The sequence below is a fragment of the Acomys russatus genome, chromosome 5 (assembly GCF_903995435.1).
Source record: "Acomys russatus chromosome 5, mAcoRus1.1, whole genome shotgun sequence".
In the NCBI taxonomy this organism is placed as follows: Eukaryota; Metazoa; Chordata; class Mammalia; order Rodentia; family Muridae; genus Acomys; species Acomys russatus.
In genome coordinates this window covers 3830978-3850822 of record NC_067141.1, presented here as the reverse complement: position 1 = coordinate 3850822, position 19845 = coordinate 3830978, and the positions used below count along the sequence as shown (strand labels likewise).

Genomic DNA, 19845 nt, shown 5'->3' with positions numbered 1-19845 from the left:
ATGGTTGGCCTTCAGTTTTGTGCAAGTCATGAAACATGGCCGTTTTCAGGGAACCTCAGACGCCTAGTGTCTGAGGAAACATCGGCTTATTAGTCCAGTGTGAGCTGTTTACATTTTCTGATGCTCCTCATCTCCCTGGGTTCTTGTATCCATAGATCCAGCTGACTTTGTTTCAGATAATTTAAAAAACTTTTTTAGCAGGGCTGGAGTAAAAGTACTTAATACTTTCCAGAGGACCAGCGTTCAGCTCCCAGCACCCACAGGCTTGCAGCCATCTGTAGCTCTGGTCCTCTAGCCTCTACGAACACACACACACACACACACACACACACACACACACACACACACACACACACACACACCATAAAAACAAAACCGCACTGTATCAGACACTTTTTGTTTGCCATTCTCCAGACAATACAGCATATCCAGCACTCTCCATAGCTCGTCCACTGTTGGTTATTATGAGAGGTGACGCACGGCGATGCACAGGAAGGGGTTGACAGGTTCTGATGCCATTTTACATACAGGGTTGGGCATCCTTGACTTTTGGTATCTATAGGAAGTCCTGGAACTTACAGCCGCAACCCCCATACAAGCAACAACTGTATTTTATGGTGTACCTAGACTTTATACCAGGGCATGCCTGGCCTCTAACTTTGCCTTTACCTCTCTCAGTCCTCCAAAACCCAAAGACTCTGTGTCTGCAGCTGCCCCTGCGCCAGGAAGAAACAGCAGCCAGACTGCCATGGGCCCAAACCAGGCCCAGGCAGGTGGCAACTCCCATCAGCTCTCAGTGGGCACATCTCACAGTGCAGCTGGTCCCAGCCCTCACACTCCGCGTCGAGGTAAGTGTCCTGCACTCCGTGTGCCCAGAGGGGCACTTACTACAAAAAGTCACTTGTGAAAGCTCTGGGAAGCCTTGTTCATGCCTGTCAGCAATAACAAGCAGGAAATCAGTCATTAAAGAGGAAAAAACATTGAAGGAAACTGAAAACCCAGAGCAAAGAAATGCAGGAACTATAAAGCTTAAGAGGCAGAGAATGAGGTCGGGCTTGCTGTATTTGGATCACCACAGCCTCTCCGCTGCTGAGCTTTGTGAGCCGGACATGCGGGGCCAGGGTTCTCTGGTTTTGGGGTAACGGTTCCCACCTGTCTCCTTTGCCCACCTCATCCCAGCAACCAGGACTGTTGCATTCAGACACAAAGAAGTCATGTCACTAAATCCCTCTCTATCACAGGCACATGTCATTTTCTGTCATATCACTTTCTTCTTTAAGTCTTCCTAACCCCCATGCCACAGGTGCACATGGAGAGGCCAAGAATCAGCCTTGGGTTTGGGTTCTCACCTTCCATCTTGTTTTCCCACTGTGTATGCTGGCCCAGCTGCCCAGAAACTTCTGCGGATTCTCTCATCTCCACCTCCCATCTCTCCAGTGGAGCATCACTAGCGTGCTGCTGAGCCTGGCTTTCCATGGCTCTGCCCCTCACACTTGTGTTCTAGCTACTGAGCATCTTTGTTGACCTGCATTTTAAAATCTTTTTAGTTATTCTCCCCAAGATCTTAGTGAGCTCAGCTCTTACCTGTCTCATGCACCTCAGTATCCTACCCTCGTGTGTGTGTACCACAGGTGGCACCCAGTAAGCTCATGCGGTCTGGGGCTCTGGGTGCCTCATGGGTCTAGAACAACTGAGATTAACTGTATCCCTACCATAGTCAGTGTTCTATTGTTGTGAGGAGACACCATGATAAAGACAGTTCTTAAAGAAAGGAGCATTTAATTAAAGATTTGCTTACAGTTTCAAAGGGTTAACTTGATTATCATAGCAGGGAGCGGACAGGCCGGGTGCTGGAGCAGTAACTGGGAGCTTTATGTCCAGGTCTATAAGCAGCAGCAGACACAGGCCTGGAGTGGGCCTTTCAAACTGCAGCACCCATCCCAGTGACACTTCCTCCTACAAGGCCACGCCTACTAATCCTTCAAACAGTTCCGCTAACTGATGAGGTGACTCGGCATTCACACATATGAGACTGTGGGTGTGGTTCTCACTCACACCACCACAGTCCCTGACTCTGAACCTGTGTTGATGTCTGGAGGGGTTTTTGGTGTCATGAATGGTGAGAGGTAACAACCAGTCAGGGAACAGAGGCGAGGGATGCTATTGAGCAATGGCAGTGTGCAGGCTACTGAAGTAATGTGTGGCCCAGCTATTAGTGGTTTTGAAGTGGAGAGACCAGAGTCTAGAGAGGGACATAGTCCAACAAAGATGCACAAGGAAAGTCACACCTCTTACTCCAGGTCCAGCCAGTTAAAGTCCACATTGACCAGGTGGCCTTGTGTTCCTTAGCTGTGTTTACTAGAGTGTGAAAGATGCTCACCTCACAGTGTCTCATAATTCTGGTTGCTCAAGAAATAGTGAATCTAACATAGGAAGGGGCACATGTGTGCTGAAGCGTGTTTCTGAGTTGTATTCTTTACATCTCTCTCTGAAATTAGGACTGGCGAAAGACCATCCTTTACCATTGGAAAATCTCAGGAAGATGTAGAAGTGATGATGCAGGAAAGTCACACCTCAGGGCCACCAAGATAACTGATGTTAGGACTTAGTCTGTCTGACTTATAAAGGGAGGAGGATTCTAGTCCTGGAGGCTAGGAAACCGCAGGGTGACGTGGTGTGGTGAGGGCCTTCTGCAGGGTGATGTGGTGTGGTGAGGGCCTTCTGCAGGGTGATGTGGTGTGGTGAGGGCCTTCTGCAGGGTGACATGGTGTGGTGAGGGCCTTCTGCAGGGTGACGTGGTGTGGTGAGGGCCTTCTGCAGGGTGATGTGGTGTGGTGAGGGCCTTCTGCAGGGTGATGTGGTGTGGTGAGGGCCTTCTGCAGGGTGACGTGGTGTGGTGAGGGCCTTCTGCAGGGTGACGTGGTGTGGTGAGGGCTTCTGCAGGGTGACGTGGTGTGGTGAGGGCCTTCTGTTGCTTCAACTCATGGTGCAGAGCAGAAAGGAGGGACGGGGCTGCAGAAGAGAGCCCCAGAGCCATTCATGAGACTCCTCCTCCAGGCCTCCACTAGGCCCTGCCCCCCAGCGTCCCAACACACAGGCTGGGGCCAGGGAACTGAAGTCATGTTGCACAGACTTCTCACACACATGCTCATGGGGGTGTGCACAGTGACCCTCAGGGAGGGGCAGGCTAAGAGAAGAGAGGAGCCACTGTCCTTCCTGAGGAGCTGCAGCCCTGTGTCCAGGCCCAGGCCCTTAGAGTGGCGTAGTGCAGCCTGGAGGCCTCATCTCCACTCCATTGCAGCCTTTGAGATGATGCGAATGTGTGTGTAGCATGGGAGATGCTCACACTCAGCCATGTGGGCTGCAAGGACCCCAGGCCACCCCCCTTTGCTTGCTCTGCACCCTTCCTTTCTGGCCATCCTCTTGTCATTTGATTCTTGCCTGTTCCAGGCACCATGCTGTAGTAGGGAACATGAGAGGCCCTGCCCGCCTGCCTGTGAGAGGCATCAGACTCTAGTAAGAAGGGGAAGCAGCTAACAGGGTGGAAGGGTTGTTAAGTTTTCACCACATAGCCAGGTGAACACTAAAGCAGGGCAGCTGGGTAGTAGAGTTGCCTGGGGAGGTGGCAGGCCGTTCTCAGGTAGTGTTGTCAGAAAGGCTGACTAGACCGTTGCAGTGACCCAGGGGAGCTGGCAGTGGCCACAGGAGAGAAATCCGGACCTGCCCTGTATCCTTGATAGCATTCTGAATGCAAGGCCATTGTAAAAGAGGGAAAGGCCCTGGACTCCCGTATGTCTTCTGTCTTCAGCCTAGAGATACACAGAGCTTACAAGATGCTAACTTGACCTCTCCCAATGTATCCTACATGCATATAGGAGAAATTAAAATATAAAGAGGGGAAAGATGCAGGAGGGTCAAAAATTAGGGAGCATTGCAACTACTAAATTCATTGTTGATTTTTGAGACAAGATCCCACTGTGTAGCCAAGGCTAGCCTCACATACTCAGAGTGCTCCAACCTCAGCCTCCTGAGTGCTGAGATACAGACTTGTGCCACTCTACCTTCTCCGTGCCATATGTACTCTTTCTAAAGCACTCCACAAATGCTAATGTGCATTGATGCACTTTCTAGCAGGAAGGCAAGCTCAGTTCTGGTGTGGTTACAGGCCTCCACTTTGTCCTTAGTGCTACTCTGTCCTGTACTGCCAACCTCAGCATCTGTCCTGCCTGTAGTCCTCCCTACCTGAGCTCAGTTGTAGCTCTACTCTCCAAGAGATGGCCCCACTGCACCAAGTGGACCTAAAGGGCAAGCTTTATTCTACCTGCCTGCACCCCAGCACCTTCACCATGGTCCCAGACAAGACCCTTTTTTCTCCAGCCCTGCACTGTAAATGTCAGGCATGGCTTTGTCTTCAGTGTGAGTTGACAGTACTGCTTAGAGCAGAAAACCAGACTTTCTTCTTATTCTCTTTGCTTACGTCAACCAGAGTGTGGCTAATATTGCAAAACCTTTGCAAGCTGACTTCTTGTCTCTGTAGGGAAAAATCTTCTGAGTTGCTTAGCTCAGAGCAGGCACCACTTAACCTCTCTTGGATTCTGGGCCCTGTGAATAGGAAGAAAGGCAGTATGGGAAGGAAGCAGAGGAAAAAGAACCCAGGGAGACCACGTGACATAGGGTTGAGTCTGTCCTTCACCTTTTAGCTGTGTGATTGTTAGAAGATAACCTGCCTGATTTCACTCTCTGCTCCAGTCCCACAGGGATCTCATAAGATGGACATGAGAGGCTTGGTGTACAGTCCTGTCCATTTCCCTGTCTCGGAGTTCTCAGTGTGACCTCAGGAGAAATAGAAACATGTTCAAAGTGCCCTTCTTTGTCCTCCATCCTCTTCTTATGGCCAGACTCTGGTCCGATCTCACTGGCCTCAGCCCGGATTGTGATTCAGCTTGCTTTAGGGAAATAAATGAAAGCTTGTCTATAGTTAATTCTGTCTAGAATGTGTCTGGAATTGGTAGAATTTCCATGAGTAAAAACTGAAGTCAGGGGCTGAGGCTGTAGCCCGGTGGTAAAATACTTGCCTGCCATGGAGGTGGCCCTGAGTTCAAACCCCGGTGACCACCCTCCTCCACACCTTCAGCGCTTGCAGATGCTTGGGCACTTGTGAACGGAGGTGGGCTCTGGAGAAGGGGCCACTGAGGGACCCTTGATTTGCTGTTTTGTATGGGTGTGTGGCCTCTGTTAAACTGAGGTTTCAGTTTTCTTCTTTTTGAACTTAAAAAATGACAGGTCACTATATCATACACTTAGCTTTTTACATAAACTGGACTAGTTTAAGTTTACAGAGAAGTTCTGTACTCACTTGTATCACACTACATTTGTCACAACTGAGACAGCAGTGTCAGTGGTTACTAATTCCACGCTGGATTCAGGGTTTGTCCATAGTGGCCATCGTCTCTCCACTTCCCACCCAAGAGACTCCTTGGCATAAGAGTTCTCCTGGCTCCTTAGTGTCCTTAGGCTTGGGAAGGGTTCTGTTTTGCCTTGGTTTCCATGGCTTTCTGTTTGCCAGATGTTCTTGAGGGTGTACTGGTCTAGGGCTTGGGGCTCACACATCAGGCCCCTCATGACACGTCCCTGAGAGGGTGTGGGGTCCTGCCAATCCGTACCCCACCCTACCCCCTCACCATACCCCAATACCCACTCTTACTGATCCCGTTTTCATTCTTCTGTTCAGCTGTGAAGAAACCTGCTCCGGCACCCCCCAAACCAGGAAACCCACCTCCTGGCCACCCTGGGGGTCAGAGCTCTCCTGGCTCAGGCACATCCCCAAAGCCCAGCATACGCAGCCCGTCACCACCACCACCACAGCAGCAACAGCAGCAACAGCAAGCTCCAGGCATGCGCCGCTGTTCCAGCAGCCTGCCTCCCATCCAGGCACCCAGCCATCCACCACCGCAGCCTCCTACACAGCCCCGGCCAGGCGAGCAGGGACCAGAGCCAAGCTCTACACCACCTCAGACCCCTACACCACCCAGCACCCCACCCCTGGCCAAGCAGAATCCCTCGCACAGCGACACCACACAGCCACATGGAACCCTCCCAAGGCCAAGGCCAGTGCCCAAGCCCCGCAACCGGCCTAGCATGCCACCACCCCCACATCCGCCTGGCGGTGCCCACACCGGGGATGGTAGCCTCATGCCAGCAGCGCCCACTGCCTCCAGAATCGTCACTGGTAAGTAGCAAGGAGTCCAGTGTTCCCTTGGGCTTCCCTTGAGGCCACCAGGCTGGGTGCAGGCCATACATGCTGGGAGCCCATCAAGCTGTTTGCAGCTGCTTTTTCTTACCAAGACAGCAGAGATGAAGACCCATGGCCCAGATCATAAAGCCCGCAGTTTTCTTCTGGGTGTAAGATCCTCTTCATACTGGAAGGTCTAATGCCATTAAGTCCAGGCTGAAGACACTGAATGGCGTGGGTATGGAGTTCATAACGAATTCCTTCTTACAAGCTGGGCATGGTAGCCCATACTTTCACACTGAAGCATTGGGAACCTCATTCACAAAGCAAGTTCCAGGCCACCCTGGACTTACTCTAAGAGTCAAAATGCACAAAGTACAGATTTTCCAGAAGCACCATTTATGCTAAGTCGAGTGCTCTGGGAAGGCAGGTCTTCCGAGCAGATCATATCCCTGTGCTAGCTTCGAATGGCTTGGCAAGGATGAGTGGGGATTTTCCCATCATCCCCATGGATCTGCCCCAGGCACGGGGTTGATTATACAGATTTTAGAGCTGCTTTGTGGGATGTTTTATATAAAACATGATCATTTTATTTAATTATATCAAGATTATTTCCACCCCGGGTACTGGACTACTCAGTTTGAAAAAGAATGAGTTACTTAGTGTTTTTAATGGTCGTTTGATCTAAGCATCATTTCTTAACAGTAGCTTGCTTTTAATTACAGCGGCCTAGCTGTGGGTTGTCCTGTATAGACGCATGCTAGTAGAAGCCACTGCTGTACCACTGGCTCTCCAGCCCTCACAAGTGACTTCTCAGCAGATGATGACCCAACGCTCTACACAAAATAATAAATTAACTAGCTGCATAAAGATCTTTCTCCAGGAATATGATGCATAGTTTAACATACGTTGTAGTAATTAATAACTGTTCCTATGACAGCAGGATGTTTATTTGAATAGCACAAAGCCACATTGGTTTGTTTGCTGTTTGTTTCCCACTAGATGCCCTTCCCAGTGCCCTCACAGGTGGGGAAGGTGTCCAGGACTAAGGTCTGTAACCCCTCCGCAGCTTACACTGCAGCTCCAAACGCCCCGCTTAGCCGTGTTCTCTGTGTGCTTTTGACTTGTGCTCAGGGTGGCCATTTGAGCCCATGCGTGGCCGTCAGTCAGCCATCTGTTCTGTGGCATCTAGTTATGCCTTTGTCCCATCAGAAGCCCTTTGAGCTGTGGGTTTGCCCCAACTCCAAGAGCTGCTGTCACTAGGTGAGATCTCAGCGTGAAGCCCTCAGATAGGATGCTCTGTTGTTTCGGGGTTTTGTTTGTTTGTTTGTTTGAGTGGGCCTTTCCCAGTGTTCTGTTCTTGGTACCATTTACCTGTCACTGCCTTATCAGCATCCAGCAAGAGGACCAGGGAGCGTCAGCTCAGAAAATTGTGCATCCCCACATTTTGTGCTTTAATTTTTAATTTTGTATCTTAAATACAAGGTAACTGCATGGAGCTTCTTAATTGATGTCTAAAATTCTCAGCCACCTCCAAACGTCCCCAAATAATCCTCCCCTGACCTCCCTATGGGCCCCTTTGCATTCCAGCGTGCTTCTAGTTTGCTTTCGTAAGATGTATGAGATTTTAAAACACACACTGAGGCACATCTGAACATGCCTTTGGGCACATACTGGGCCAGGCTCCTGTATGTACAGTTGCTTTAGTCGGAGGCCGTAGCCTTTTGTAGGACCTACAGAATGAGTGTTCAGTTTAGCTGAAGGTTGAAATGGTGGAGGAGGATATGGGCATTCATCTGTTTCCCTCAGGACCTGGTGCTTAATCCGGTAGTTGAGTGACTAAACCTTAGTTAAGTCTGAGCCTTTTAACACTTTAATATTTATAACACCAACATTTTGCTCAGTTCTTTCCTTTTAACCAGATTAGAGAAGACTACAAACCAGAATTATGCCTGTTCTGTAATATCACGGTCACCTGTGGTGTATTTATTGCCAAATGATTGTTTTAATTAATTTATCTTTCACTGTAGGCTATAGTTAGGTGAAAATTTACCTTTAAAAATTATCTAAGATGTAACTTGTTTTTTAAATCTTTGCTATATATTTTCTTAGCACAAGAGATCCAAGGTCCCTATAATTTCCTTTGTCTTGTGTCAGTAACCTAAAGTATCTTAACCCCTGGCCCATACTTGGCATGTGGAACTCAGGAAGCCCTAGCACCGACCATGCTGCTGACGGCTCTTCTGGGACAGCCCTAGGGTCTTCCACTGTGACATGCTTTAACTCGGGAAAGCATCTCACCCACTTGTACCGTTTCACTGTGAAGCTAAGGCTTCAGGGATTAAGAGGAACCCTGGTGAGCAGGGCATGTTGCCACGCTGACTTGGTATCCACTCCCCTCTCCAAAGCTCAGTAGCAGAGCTCCGGAGGAGGGAGGGATTCTGGGTCATTCTAAATGTCAAGCTCTTGTTGCAGTTCTGCAAAGCAGGAGGATTTTAGCAAAGAGTATTCTAATTTAAACATTTTATTAAATAATTTAGATGTATGACCTGCCATATTCAGTAAGAACTGAAATTGGAATGTTTAATGGTAAGGAAAAGGCAACTGATTGGCCAAAGCATTTTTGCTACTTTATGATCGTATTTGTGCACTAATGGCTGTCACTAACCCGTCACCCTAACCCAGCCTGCCTGCATCCCTACTAATAGTGCATGCACTAAGGAGGGCTGGCCTTACCCGTGCTTGCTGCTCATTGTTCTAAGTACTAAATGTGTTCACGGACTCATAGCAGGTGGTCGCTGGGCTGGCCTCATTACTCCTTCATTTGCATCCTTCCCTCTGTCCAGCAGGCTTGAGGTGTAGTAGACAGCATGTGCTATAGCATGGAGACACTGGGGAAGGCACAACCCGGCTGACGTGTCACAACTGGTAAAGGGATTAAATCAGATGACATTAGAAAGGTTCTATAGGTTCTAACCCATAATAGCAGTGAGTGAGCAATCGATAGTTATCTGTTGTCATGTTACATGCAGACTAGGCCCCGTAGGACCCAGAGAGAGACGAGAGGTTGGGCACCACCTAGCTACTCAGATCTTTAGTGTAGTTGTAGAAGTTTGCTTACAGCTGGCCTTTAAAGCCGTCGGTTTGTTTTCTGAGTGCAGGGAAGTACACAGTCCCATTTGCCCTGTGTGGATTTTATCCCAGCATTGTGATTTTCTTTTACATCCTGTGCCATTGCCCACATGGTCAGATAGCACTCACTATTTCATCAGCTACGTGTGCTGTTGTTACTTGTAGCTGAGTGTTTACTGGGCTTCTGCTTCTAATAACAGTGTAATATGTAGGTAGCATATTCGTAGGAAGTCAGACATTCAGCGAGCTTGAGTATAATTGTCCCCTTTGACAGAGCAGTGGTTCTCAACCTGTGGGTCGTGACCCCTGGGAGACCATCAGAAAACACAGATACTTACATTATGATTCATAACAGTAGCAAAATTACAGTTATAAAGAATCAATGAAAATAATTTTTGGTTGAGGGGGGTCACTGCAACACGAGGAACTCAATTAGGAAGGGTGGGAACCACTGGGCTAGAATAATAAGTGCACTCTGTTGTTCACAGTCCAGAACTTGCTAAGGGATGGAGGGATCTGAGACTCTCAGGCCTGGGGTTAAAGAGAGACTGGGTAGTGGCAGCAGTGTTTTGGGCTTCACTTGCATTGTGTTTCTTTCAGGGCGTGTTTGGATCTGAGACTTGTATGAGTCAATATCAAAATAGCATTTTGGGAAAAGGGGAAAAAAAAAAAAAAAGAGGTTACAGCTCAAAGCACATAATCAAAATTATAGGGGTGAAAATTCTTCTAGATCCATACCCTAAACTCTAGAGTGCCAGTCCTTCCCCCTGGAGAGCCTGTCTCCCAGATAGTCATTCATTCAAGAAAGGATAAATTCCATTTGTCCTGGTCCCATGTCCATCACACTGTCCTTACTGTACCGTGGGGCCGGGGCTTGCTACCTGATGCTCCCTTCTGGACTTCTTTATCTGTATCATGAACTTAACTTCAAGCAACGTACTTACAGACCAGCCCTTCTTGGAATACAGATAGCATATAAATTCATACCTAGAGATGTGTAGAAGCATTAAGGGGGGGTGCGTTTTTTTGGGGGGGGGTTTGAGACATGGTTTCTCTGGGTAACCTTGGCTGTCCAGGACTCCCTCTGAAGACCAGGTTAGCCTTGAACTCACAGAGTTTCACTTGTCTCTGCCTTCCAAGTGCTGGATGATTAAAGGTATGCGCCACCACCGCCCAGTGATAGTGCCTTTTAAAGTGACATTTGTCTTTACTGCAGTGAACTGAGTGTTCAGTACTTAAGCCATTTTCTCCTTCAAGAGGCTCATAGTGGGTGCACACGATCCTTGGGAAGGTAGAGAATTGTACTATAGTCCAGAGACCCAGACATGCTGACTTGTCACCTTGGTAACGGGGTGCCCCTGCTCCACCATGGAGCTAAGGCTGGCGTCGTTTTACAGCAGCTCTCTGACATGGTGTGACAATGCCTATGGAGTGCACAGCTCTTCAGTCTGCAGCAAACGTGCAGCAGTGTTTGCTGTCCTTACAAAAGCTGGCCCTGCACACAATGCAGTGCTTTTACCCCTCCCTGCACACACTGCGTTGTTTGCTTTCACCAGACAATTCCTGTGAGAATGAGAGTGTCTCAGATAGACACATGGGACAGGCAGGAGGCAGAAGAAAGGATGTCCCTTACACCCCACCACATTTTTTTTTTTTGTCCTGAATGTATCATTGATTTTGTCATAAGTAGAGAATTTCAGAAAAGTACAAATTAAGAAGTGGTATATAGACCAGGCGGTGGTCCCGTACGCCTGTAATCCCAGCACTCAGGAAGCAGAGGCAGGTTGATCGCTGTGAGTTTGAGGCCAGCGTGGTCTACAAAATGAGTTCCAGAACAGCCATAGAGAAACACTGTCTTTAAAAAAAAAAAAAAATTCAATTAGGAAAACAAAAAACCAAATGATGGATGAGATAAGAAAAAGAAGAGTCAATTTGTCCTCTAGGAAAAGTTAATAGCTGGCACACGAGGAGAGACAGTGGCAAGTAGAAATCGGCTTTGTATGTCTTTGCATTCTGCGTGTCCCACCAGCTCGTGTCTTCCTTAGCCACTGTGAGCTCTTGGGCTGGCAGTACCATCTGTCACAAGATAATGAGGACAGAGTGAGATTACGATGACTTTTTGTTTGTTTGATGCTGCCTTGAGTCTTGGCTACCTTGGCTATGAGAAGGGAGAGTTGGAGAGATGTTTTCACCAGCCCACTGCTTACCTGTCCATCAGCTACCCAGCTACAAGGTTTATAGTGCCTGCTTTGTGCCAGGCATGGCTGTAAGAGCTACATGAGCCACAAGTCTGGGACACCCTTAGTTCTGTGGACACAGGCTGCTTGGCGTCCATCAGCGGTGAGATTCAGACCCAGTCAGTTGGTTTTCTAGTTATTACAAAAATGTCAACTGTCTGAAATGACTCCGAGCACCTGGGCCCTTTAACTCCTTGGCATGTTCATAATCTAGGGGTTTCCCCTAGCAGAGTGCAAGGACAAGTCTTTTGATCCAGGAGTCATTGAGAAAAAAGAGATATACCCCCAGGAAAAAGTAAACCCACAGCTCAAAACCATAGGGACAGAAGCTAGGAGGGCTTACGCAGAAGGGACAGAAACAACTCTCTGCTTATCTATGCGTTTCCTCAAGACCATGTCTGACTCCTTCACTGTCATATGTCACTATTACACATCCTCAGCAGGCAGACAGGGCCTGGCATATGGTAGTCTGGAAGAGCTGTGGCAAATGAAGGGGTCTTGTGAGCATGGAAAGGGAGGGACAGTGGCTTGAGGCCTGCATATTTGCCATCGTACAGAGGAATTTTCAGTCAGCGTAGGAAGAAGACGTGAAGAGAGATCTCCGTGCCATTAGCAGTACAAGCACAGCATTTGGAGATTTGGTGGTCTGCTTCAGTTGTCAACAAGTGGTGAGGGTGCCAGGCACATTCCAGGTTGTCTCTCTGGGGGTCACAGGCTGTAGGGCACCAGCGTTTGATGGGTGAAAGCCAGGGATTCTGCTCAGTGTTCTACAGTGCACAGGACAGCCCCTGTAACCCAGAATAACTCAGTCCAAGCTTTGACTTGGTGCAGGCTGAGGACACAGCTTTATCGGCCAGAGGAAACCCGTGCAGCCCCAGAAGTGAGTTCTTAGCAGGACTCCCTTCCCCAGCAAGTTAGATGTTGGGAGGAGCCTATAGTTAGAGTGGAATTGTCTTCACTCAAAGCAAGTTTACATAAAGGGTCACAACTCTGTGGGCTGTTTGGAGTCTCCAGGGCTTGAAACCTCTAGAAAGGGGCTGCGTCTGCATGGGCTGACCCACACTTTCCAGCCCCCTTCTAGTGCCGCGGTGCCATTTGGACTCCCCCTCACTGATACCACGTTTCTTCGTGTTTTTTGTTCAGACACCAATTCTAGGGTTTCCGAATCACTTCGCAACATCTTTTCTGAAATACATTCAGACTTGTCAAGCAAAGAAGTGCCTGGCCACATTCTGCTGGACATAGACAATGACACAGAAAGCACCGCATTGTGAAGGAAGGCCCTTGCCAGCCTTTGGCCTGCCGTCCTGGTGAGCGGAACTGGGTCAGGCAAGCCTCTGCCTCTGCACACCAACAGTGAGAAGCTTTCAGTCGGGGGAAGGAAGGTCTGACCAGGCAGGACTAGACTCCCATGGCCCAAGGAGAAGATTGGGGCCGGCACTCAAAGCTGAATGACCTGTGTCGTGAAGAAGTTGGCTTGCTTTATCTAGGACAAAAATGCCAAAAAGATCAGAACAAAGAAATGCCTACAGTGGAAAGAGCGTTACTGCTGAGAAACGAGTGGGAAGCCTTTGCCCGCGCTGTGAACACAGACAGCCACTGCAGCTGACTAAGAAGAGACTCACCTATCTATTTAATACACACATTAATTATGCGAGATGCCTACTTCCTGCTACTTGGACTTTGGCCTCACATACCAGAGGGAACTTCTGTTCCTTCAGACTTGCTGCAGAATCATTTTGTATTAAACACAGTCTGTGTCTCCTCCAACCCACAGAACCTCGAGCGTTGATGGCGACTGCTGGCTCTGTCGCCTCATCAAACTGGATGTGAGTCGTGCCTTGTGGATCGCCAGAATATGCAGAGAAATATACTGTTCTTTTTTTAAAAACAAAACAAAACAAAATAATTGCTACTTGATAAAGAGCAAATGTTATTCTAGTTTCATGTTTAATTTTAATTAAATATATTCTGTGGTTTATATGAAAACTTGCTAATTCTTGGAGGCTAACTTTGGCGTATATGTATATATGTGTATGTTTGTGTCTGTATGTGTGTATGCGAGCATGCCTGTGTGTATATCTGTAGGAATGTGAAACAATAGAGAGACGGCGCTAGCATGGTAGTCTCAGCACTTGGGAGTCCCGGAGGGTTAAAAGTTTGAGGCCAGCCTAGGCTGTGTAGCAAGTCTCTGGGGATGGGGCGGGAGGGTGACCTGGTGTGGTGTTATAGGCAGGAGGATCCGGTGCTTAAGGTCACCTATCTTCAACTACATAGTGAGTTGTAGGTCACCATGCACTACATGAGACCCCATCTCAGAAAGGTTAAGGAAAGAATGGAGACAAAAGTCACAATGCTGGGAAAGAATGCCAAGTGAGAGACCCAGCTGCGGTTGTCCCTTGGGAACATGGTTAAGTCTCAATGTCTCTGTCCATCTGTCCATAGAGACTTGGACTCAGGGAAGCTGATTCCCGGTGACTTCCAGGGCTGTGTGTGCATCAGCAACTGACTTCCATGGGAATCCTTTTCTCCAGTAGCATCAGTGTTCCCCTGCCTGGGAAGAGCAGAATAGGGGATTGGACCTTCGTGCGGCTGTCAGTCCAGCAGCTGGTCTCATTGTGTCTCCGCTCCATGGCCCACGTGGGGCAGGTTTCTTGACAACAGAGGAGCAGACACTGACATGGATGCCTGGGACTATCCATTGTTAGAGGTCTATCTGTGACCTCCTCTGGTTTCGAGAACCTTGTGACTGGGCACAGTATCTGTCTGCTTGGAATCCCAGCACTCAGGAGGCTGAGGCAGGAACATCGTGAGTTCAAGCCAGTCTGAGCTGCAGCTCTCTCACAAAATAAACCAAAAATATATCCGTGTGTGTGTGTGTGTGTGTGTGTGTGTGTGTTGTTGTTATCTATGCATACACACACACACACACACACACACACACACACACACACCCCTTTTGTATTTATGTGTGGGCTGGAGAGAAAGCTCATTGGTTAAGAGCACATGCTTTTCCTGCAGAGGTTCAGTTCCCAGCACCTGCATGATGCTTCACAGCCACCTGTAACTGCATCTTCAAGGGACTGAATGTTCTCTTCTGACCTCCATGAATGCCAAGCACACATGTGGTACACACACAGAAAGACAGACAAAACACACATAAAATTAATCTTATAAAGAGGAAGTCTTTAAAATGTATGTAGCTGAAGGCTCCCTCTTCTTTCCTTGTTTTTTACTTCACTACGGGACCAAGCCAGTGGAGAGGTTCTTTACCAATTGTACTTAGTTAGCCTTGCGCCCTTCTCTAGAGAGTTCAACCTGTGGAGCCCTGAAGACAGCCCACTGTGATGCCAGAACTGTCACTCTGGCGAGGCCGAGACTGGAGACAAGAGTTCATATTCATTGTTCGTGCTGTGCCTGGTGTCAGTGGTCCCAAACTCTCATTATTTACTTGTGGCACCCTGTTTAATTTTGACTGCCCAGTCCTTAGAAGAAAATAAAAATATGATTCCACAGTGTCAAAAAACAAACAAACAAACAAACTGAAGCACACACCCCTCCTCACTGAGGGCCTGGCTTGGCGTGTCTCTCAGTGGCTCAGCATTCAGCTCAGGGTCATACCCGAGGCTCCCCCGGTGCAGAGCCCAGCAAGGCACCTGGTTCTCTTCTTTAAGGACTCAGAGTGCCTCCTACAGAGGCAGTTGCTGTGACCCCCCCTCTCGACACTGCACGTGCCAGAGCGCCTTCTCCATGCCTGTCCTCAGGAGCGGTCTCATCTTACTACATGGGAGCATGTGTTCTTTCTGGCAGTCCAGGAAGATGAAGGTCTCCAGAAAGATGCTTCTGGAATCTACCCTTCTCAGGTGGCTTCTCTCCCTTTTCCACAGTTTCTCAAAAGCTCTCTTCCTACTCCCAGTGTGGTGCCCATTTAGCCTTCTGGAAGGAGCCTGGTTTGGATCCTGCAGAGTAAAGAGGTGGCCCCTGGCAGCTCTGCTTGTCTGGACTTGTACCCTGTGGTCGCTCAAGAATTAAAAGTTGTTAACGTGGTCTGCTCCCTAGAACTGGTCCCCTGGAGCCCTCATCCTGGGGCTCCATCTCTCAGTGTGAGCGCATAGGAAGGTCTTAAGACAAAGCTTCCCCTGGTTGCTTTTCTGTGGACCACTCTCAACCTTCCTGACGTGCTGCGGCGCATCCACCCTGTTCTGGCTTCTGCTATGTCATCACACTAGAGCCCATGCAGGCTCTGAGACTAGCAGTCTGTCTTCACTAGAACATGCTTCCAGACCAGTGGCTCCCACTTCTCTGTATGACAGTGGTGGAGCTAGGAAGGAGGAAAAATGCACTGTCATGGTGAAGCCACTGGCCCTGGTGAAGCCAAGCAGTATGAACTATCCGCATTGCAGATACTGTACCTCAGCAGCCAGTGTGGAGTTACACAACTGTGGCCATTCATGAGCCCCTTATGCAAGAGGCAGGGGCATCTCTCCTGGCACAGTGCTTAGGAGCTCTAAGTGACCATCAGTGGTTACCATTCATGCCAGAGAACCAGCCTGTGAAAGAGACAGGTGCAGAAGACGCTGGAAGGGGTGTGCACACCTGCTTCCCAAGAGCTTCACACGGCTTGAAGTTGTTTTCTATTTCTTGTACTATGTCCTCACAGTAAATTGCTTGCTTGCTTCCTTCCTTCCTTCCTTCCTTCCTTCATTCATTCATTTGCTTATTGGTTGGTTGGTGTTTTGCATAGAGCTGCTGGGTTTGTTTCGGTTAAAGTTGACCAAATGCCTCCTACTAGATAGTCTGAGGAGGCTGGCTGCTCCTCGGCAGCCGTGGCTGTGCACCCTACACAGCCATGGGGCAAACACATATGCTTCCACACCTTTCGCGCCTCACTGCAGTGGTTCTCGGACAAAAGACCTCACAAGGCTGCCGTGAAGTGTCAGGTGGGGGCTGTGATTTCATCGAGGGGCTGCCCCCGGGGGAAAGGAGATTCAGATTGCCAAATGACATTTCTTTGAGTTTGTGGCCACAGGGTCTGCGGCCCTGGCTGCTTTCTGGCAGAGGTGGGGGGGGGGTGGTGGCAGTTCCCAGAGGTCACAGTAGTCCCTCAACTTGTTTTATGTCACTTAGTGTCTGCTTTATATCAAGCAAACTATAGTCAGCTAACAAGACTGTCTTAATTTTTTTATTTAGATTTATTTATTTTATGAGTATGAATGTTTTGCCTGCATGTTTTGCCACATGTGTGCCTGGTACCCACAGAGATTGGAAGAAGGTGTTGGGTCCCCTGGACCTGGAGGTACAGATGTGAGCCACCATATGGATTCTGGCAAAACTAGGCCTTCTACAAGCACTCGTGTTTTGGGGAGGGGGATGGGGAGGTGGTCAGAACAAGTTTCTCAGTGTAGCCTTGGCTGTCCTGGACTCGCTTTTTAGACCAGGCTGGCCTCAAACTCACAGTGATCCACCTGTCTCTACCTCCCTCCCGAGCGTCACCACGCCCGACTAGCACTCATGCTCTTAACTGCCGGGTCATCTCTCGAGCGCAGCAGGACTTTTTGTCATTACTTAATGTTTTGTGTGATTGTGGGCATGAAGATGAGAGGACAGCTCTCATGTTCCTCAGGAGACATCCCGTTTGTTTGTTTGTTTGGTTGGTTTCAAGACAGGATTTCTCTGTGTAGCCTTGGCTGCTGTGGACTTCACTTTGTAGACCAGGCTGGCCTCGAACTCACCGAGATCCATCTGCCTTCCTCCCCAAGTGCCTCCATGCCCTCTGTCCACCTTGTTAGTAAGACAAAGTCTCATTGGCCTACAGCTCTCTGGATAGGCTAGGCTGGCTGGCCAGTGTGCCCCAGGAATGTACTTGTCTCACCTTCCTGGAACTAGGATTATAAGTGCACACCCCATGCCTGGCCTTTCAGTCATATGCTGGGGCTCGAACTCAGGTCAAGCACTTGGCCAACTAAGTTGTCTCCTCAGCCCAAGACAGTGACGTATAATCTAGTCATTACACATAAGACTAACGTGACATCCCACGACCATCACCGCATTCTGTGGGTTACATGCAAGACAGGGGTCCTGCCCACATGCAAGGAAAAGAGAGCCAGGCAGGAGAGGATCACTGACATCAGTTCCATCCACCAGTATGTTAAATGTCACCTCACATGACACCCTATCCACCTGGGTCCAAGTTCATTTATTGTGCACAAATTGTACCTGAGTGAGCAAGGAAGAAAAAAAAAAAAAAAAAAAAAAAGAACCTGGCTCGTCATTCCGTATAGAAGCCACTTTTTCTTTTTTCATGCAAAGACCGTTAGAATTGAAGATAGGAACTTAAGAGTTCATTTTGTCCTCCAGGCGAATGTTGGGGGCTCACTCTTCCACGTACACTTACTTACACTCTGAGGAGCTAACATGAACAACAGAGACCAGAGCTTAGGGTGGGCAGCAGCAGAGCATGAGGATGCCCGTGCCCTGGGCAGAGCTTCAGTGGCGGCATCCCGTGAGGAAGGGATGGCAGCAGCCACAACCGAGACATAGAACTAGGGACGTGAGGCCAAGTGTGGCAGGCGAAGGTAGACTTGGGAGATGAGACCAGAGTGGGAGACGGAGTCAACCCGAGGAGGAATCAGTGAGAGGTGGTGAAGACGGGGTGGGGGATACCAGGGGGTGGAAGTGGACTGGGGGGGGTGTCAATAAGATGAGTCATGAGGGGGGGTCAACAAGATGGAACCAGTAGGAGCTAAGACCAGGGCAGAAGGTGCAGCTGGGTTGAAAGCTATTGCAGAGGACCCGGGTTGTGTTCCCAATGCTGACATGGTGGCTGCCAACCGTACGCAACTCCAGTTCTTGGCTGAGGAGGTAGTTCTGAGACCCCCTTGGCCCCCATGGGTAGCACACATACACAGATGAGGCGAAACATTTGTACACATAAGAATAAATCTTTAAAAAGTTCTAGGCTTGAGAGGCAGAGGCAGGCAGATCTGAGTTCAAGGCCAGCCCGGTCTACAAAGCGAGTTCCAAGTGAGACAGAGCCACACAGGAAGACCATGTCTCAAAAACAATGACGACAGGGCTGGAGAGATGGCTCAGAGGTTAAGAGCACCAGCTGCCCTTCCAAAGATCTCAAGTTCAATTCCAAGCAACCACATGGTGGCTCATGACCATCTGAAATGAGATCCAATGCCTTCCTGTGGCAGGCAGGTGCACATGTGGGCAGAATACTATATAAATAATAAATGAATCTTTTAAAATTTTGTTTTGAAAAAAACTGACAAAGTGCTAAGGAGAAGTGGGGATAGAGAATGGTGGGGCAACAAAAGACAAGGAAGAGGTTGATGACGTCAGGGGAGCTTATCCTGGAAGCCCAACACCAAGAGTTGATGGGAAGAGGAGAATCGCCATGGGATAGGAACGGAGCCACGTAGGCCCAGAGGAGGAATTCTGAACTTCCTCATGGAAAGAGCTGAGGCAAAAAGTATGGCTGCCGCAACACTGCAGGGGAGGAAGGCCAAAGCCCTGTATGGTTTTCTTGGGGAGAATGAAGACGAACTCTCTTTCAAGGCTGGAGATGTAATAACGGAGCTGGAGCCCGTAGATGATGGCTGGATGAATGGAGAACTAATGGAAAGATCTGGAATCTTCCCCAAGAACTACGTGCAGTCTCTGCAAGTTGGCTGAAGGTGAAGCCCAGCTGCTCCTTGGCACGAGAGCACACTTGAACATTCATTTTGGCTATCAGTTATTTTGCACTATTTTTATTTATTGTTATGTAAACAGTGCCCTGCTTGCATGTATACCTGCAGGCCAGAAGAGGGCATCAGATCACAGTATAGATAGATGGCTTTGAGCCGCCATGTGGTTGCTGGGAATGGAACTCAGGACTTCTGGAAGAGCAGTCAGTGCTCTTAACCACTGAGCCATCTCTCCAGCCCCTTTGCACTATTTTTGTAATGGAAAGAGAAGTACCTAAGATGTCCATGGTACACTAGGATTTCTGAGAGCAGAAAGCTTGTAGGTTTTATGGTCTAGCTTCATTCATAGTGGAAAGGGGTTCATAGAAACCACCATGAGTGAGGAAGCCAGCAAGGAAGCATTGGTGGGGGTGGCAGGCGGTGACCCCACTTCCCCCGGGAAGGCATCTGGTGCCAGCTGGCTGCAGCGTCGGGAGGCTGCCGAGCAGGAACTGTACTCACACACCTGTTCCGTCCATACACAGAACTAACCATGCTTCTTCATTTTCTA

General features: G+C 48.9%; 1 protein-coding gene across 1 annotated transcript in view; it reads left to right on the top strand.

Annotated features, from left to right (window-relative positions):
• The window catches only part of Arhgap17 (Rho GTPase activating protein 17), an 86274-nt gene extending 72729 nt beyond the window's left edge, over positions 1 to 13545 (top strand). The window contains exons 18-20 of the mRNA XM_051145192.1: positions 679 to 848; positions 5732 to 6229; positions 12745 to 13545. Of these exons, the coding sequence (XP_051001149.1) occupies positions 679 to 848; positions 5732 to 6229; positions 12745 to 12875 (799 nt within the window). The 3' untranslated portion in view covers positions 12876 to 13545. The remainder of the gene's footprint in view (positions 1 to 678; positions 849 to 5731; positions 6230 to 12744) is intronic.
• The last annotated feature ends 6300 nt before the right edge of the window (positions 13546 to 19845 follow it).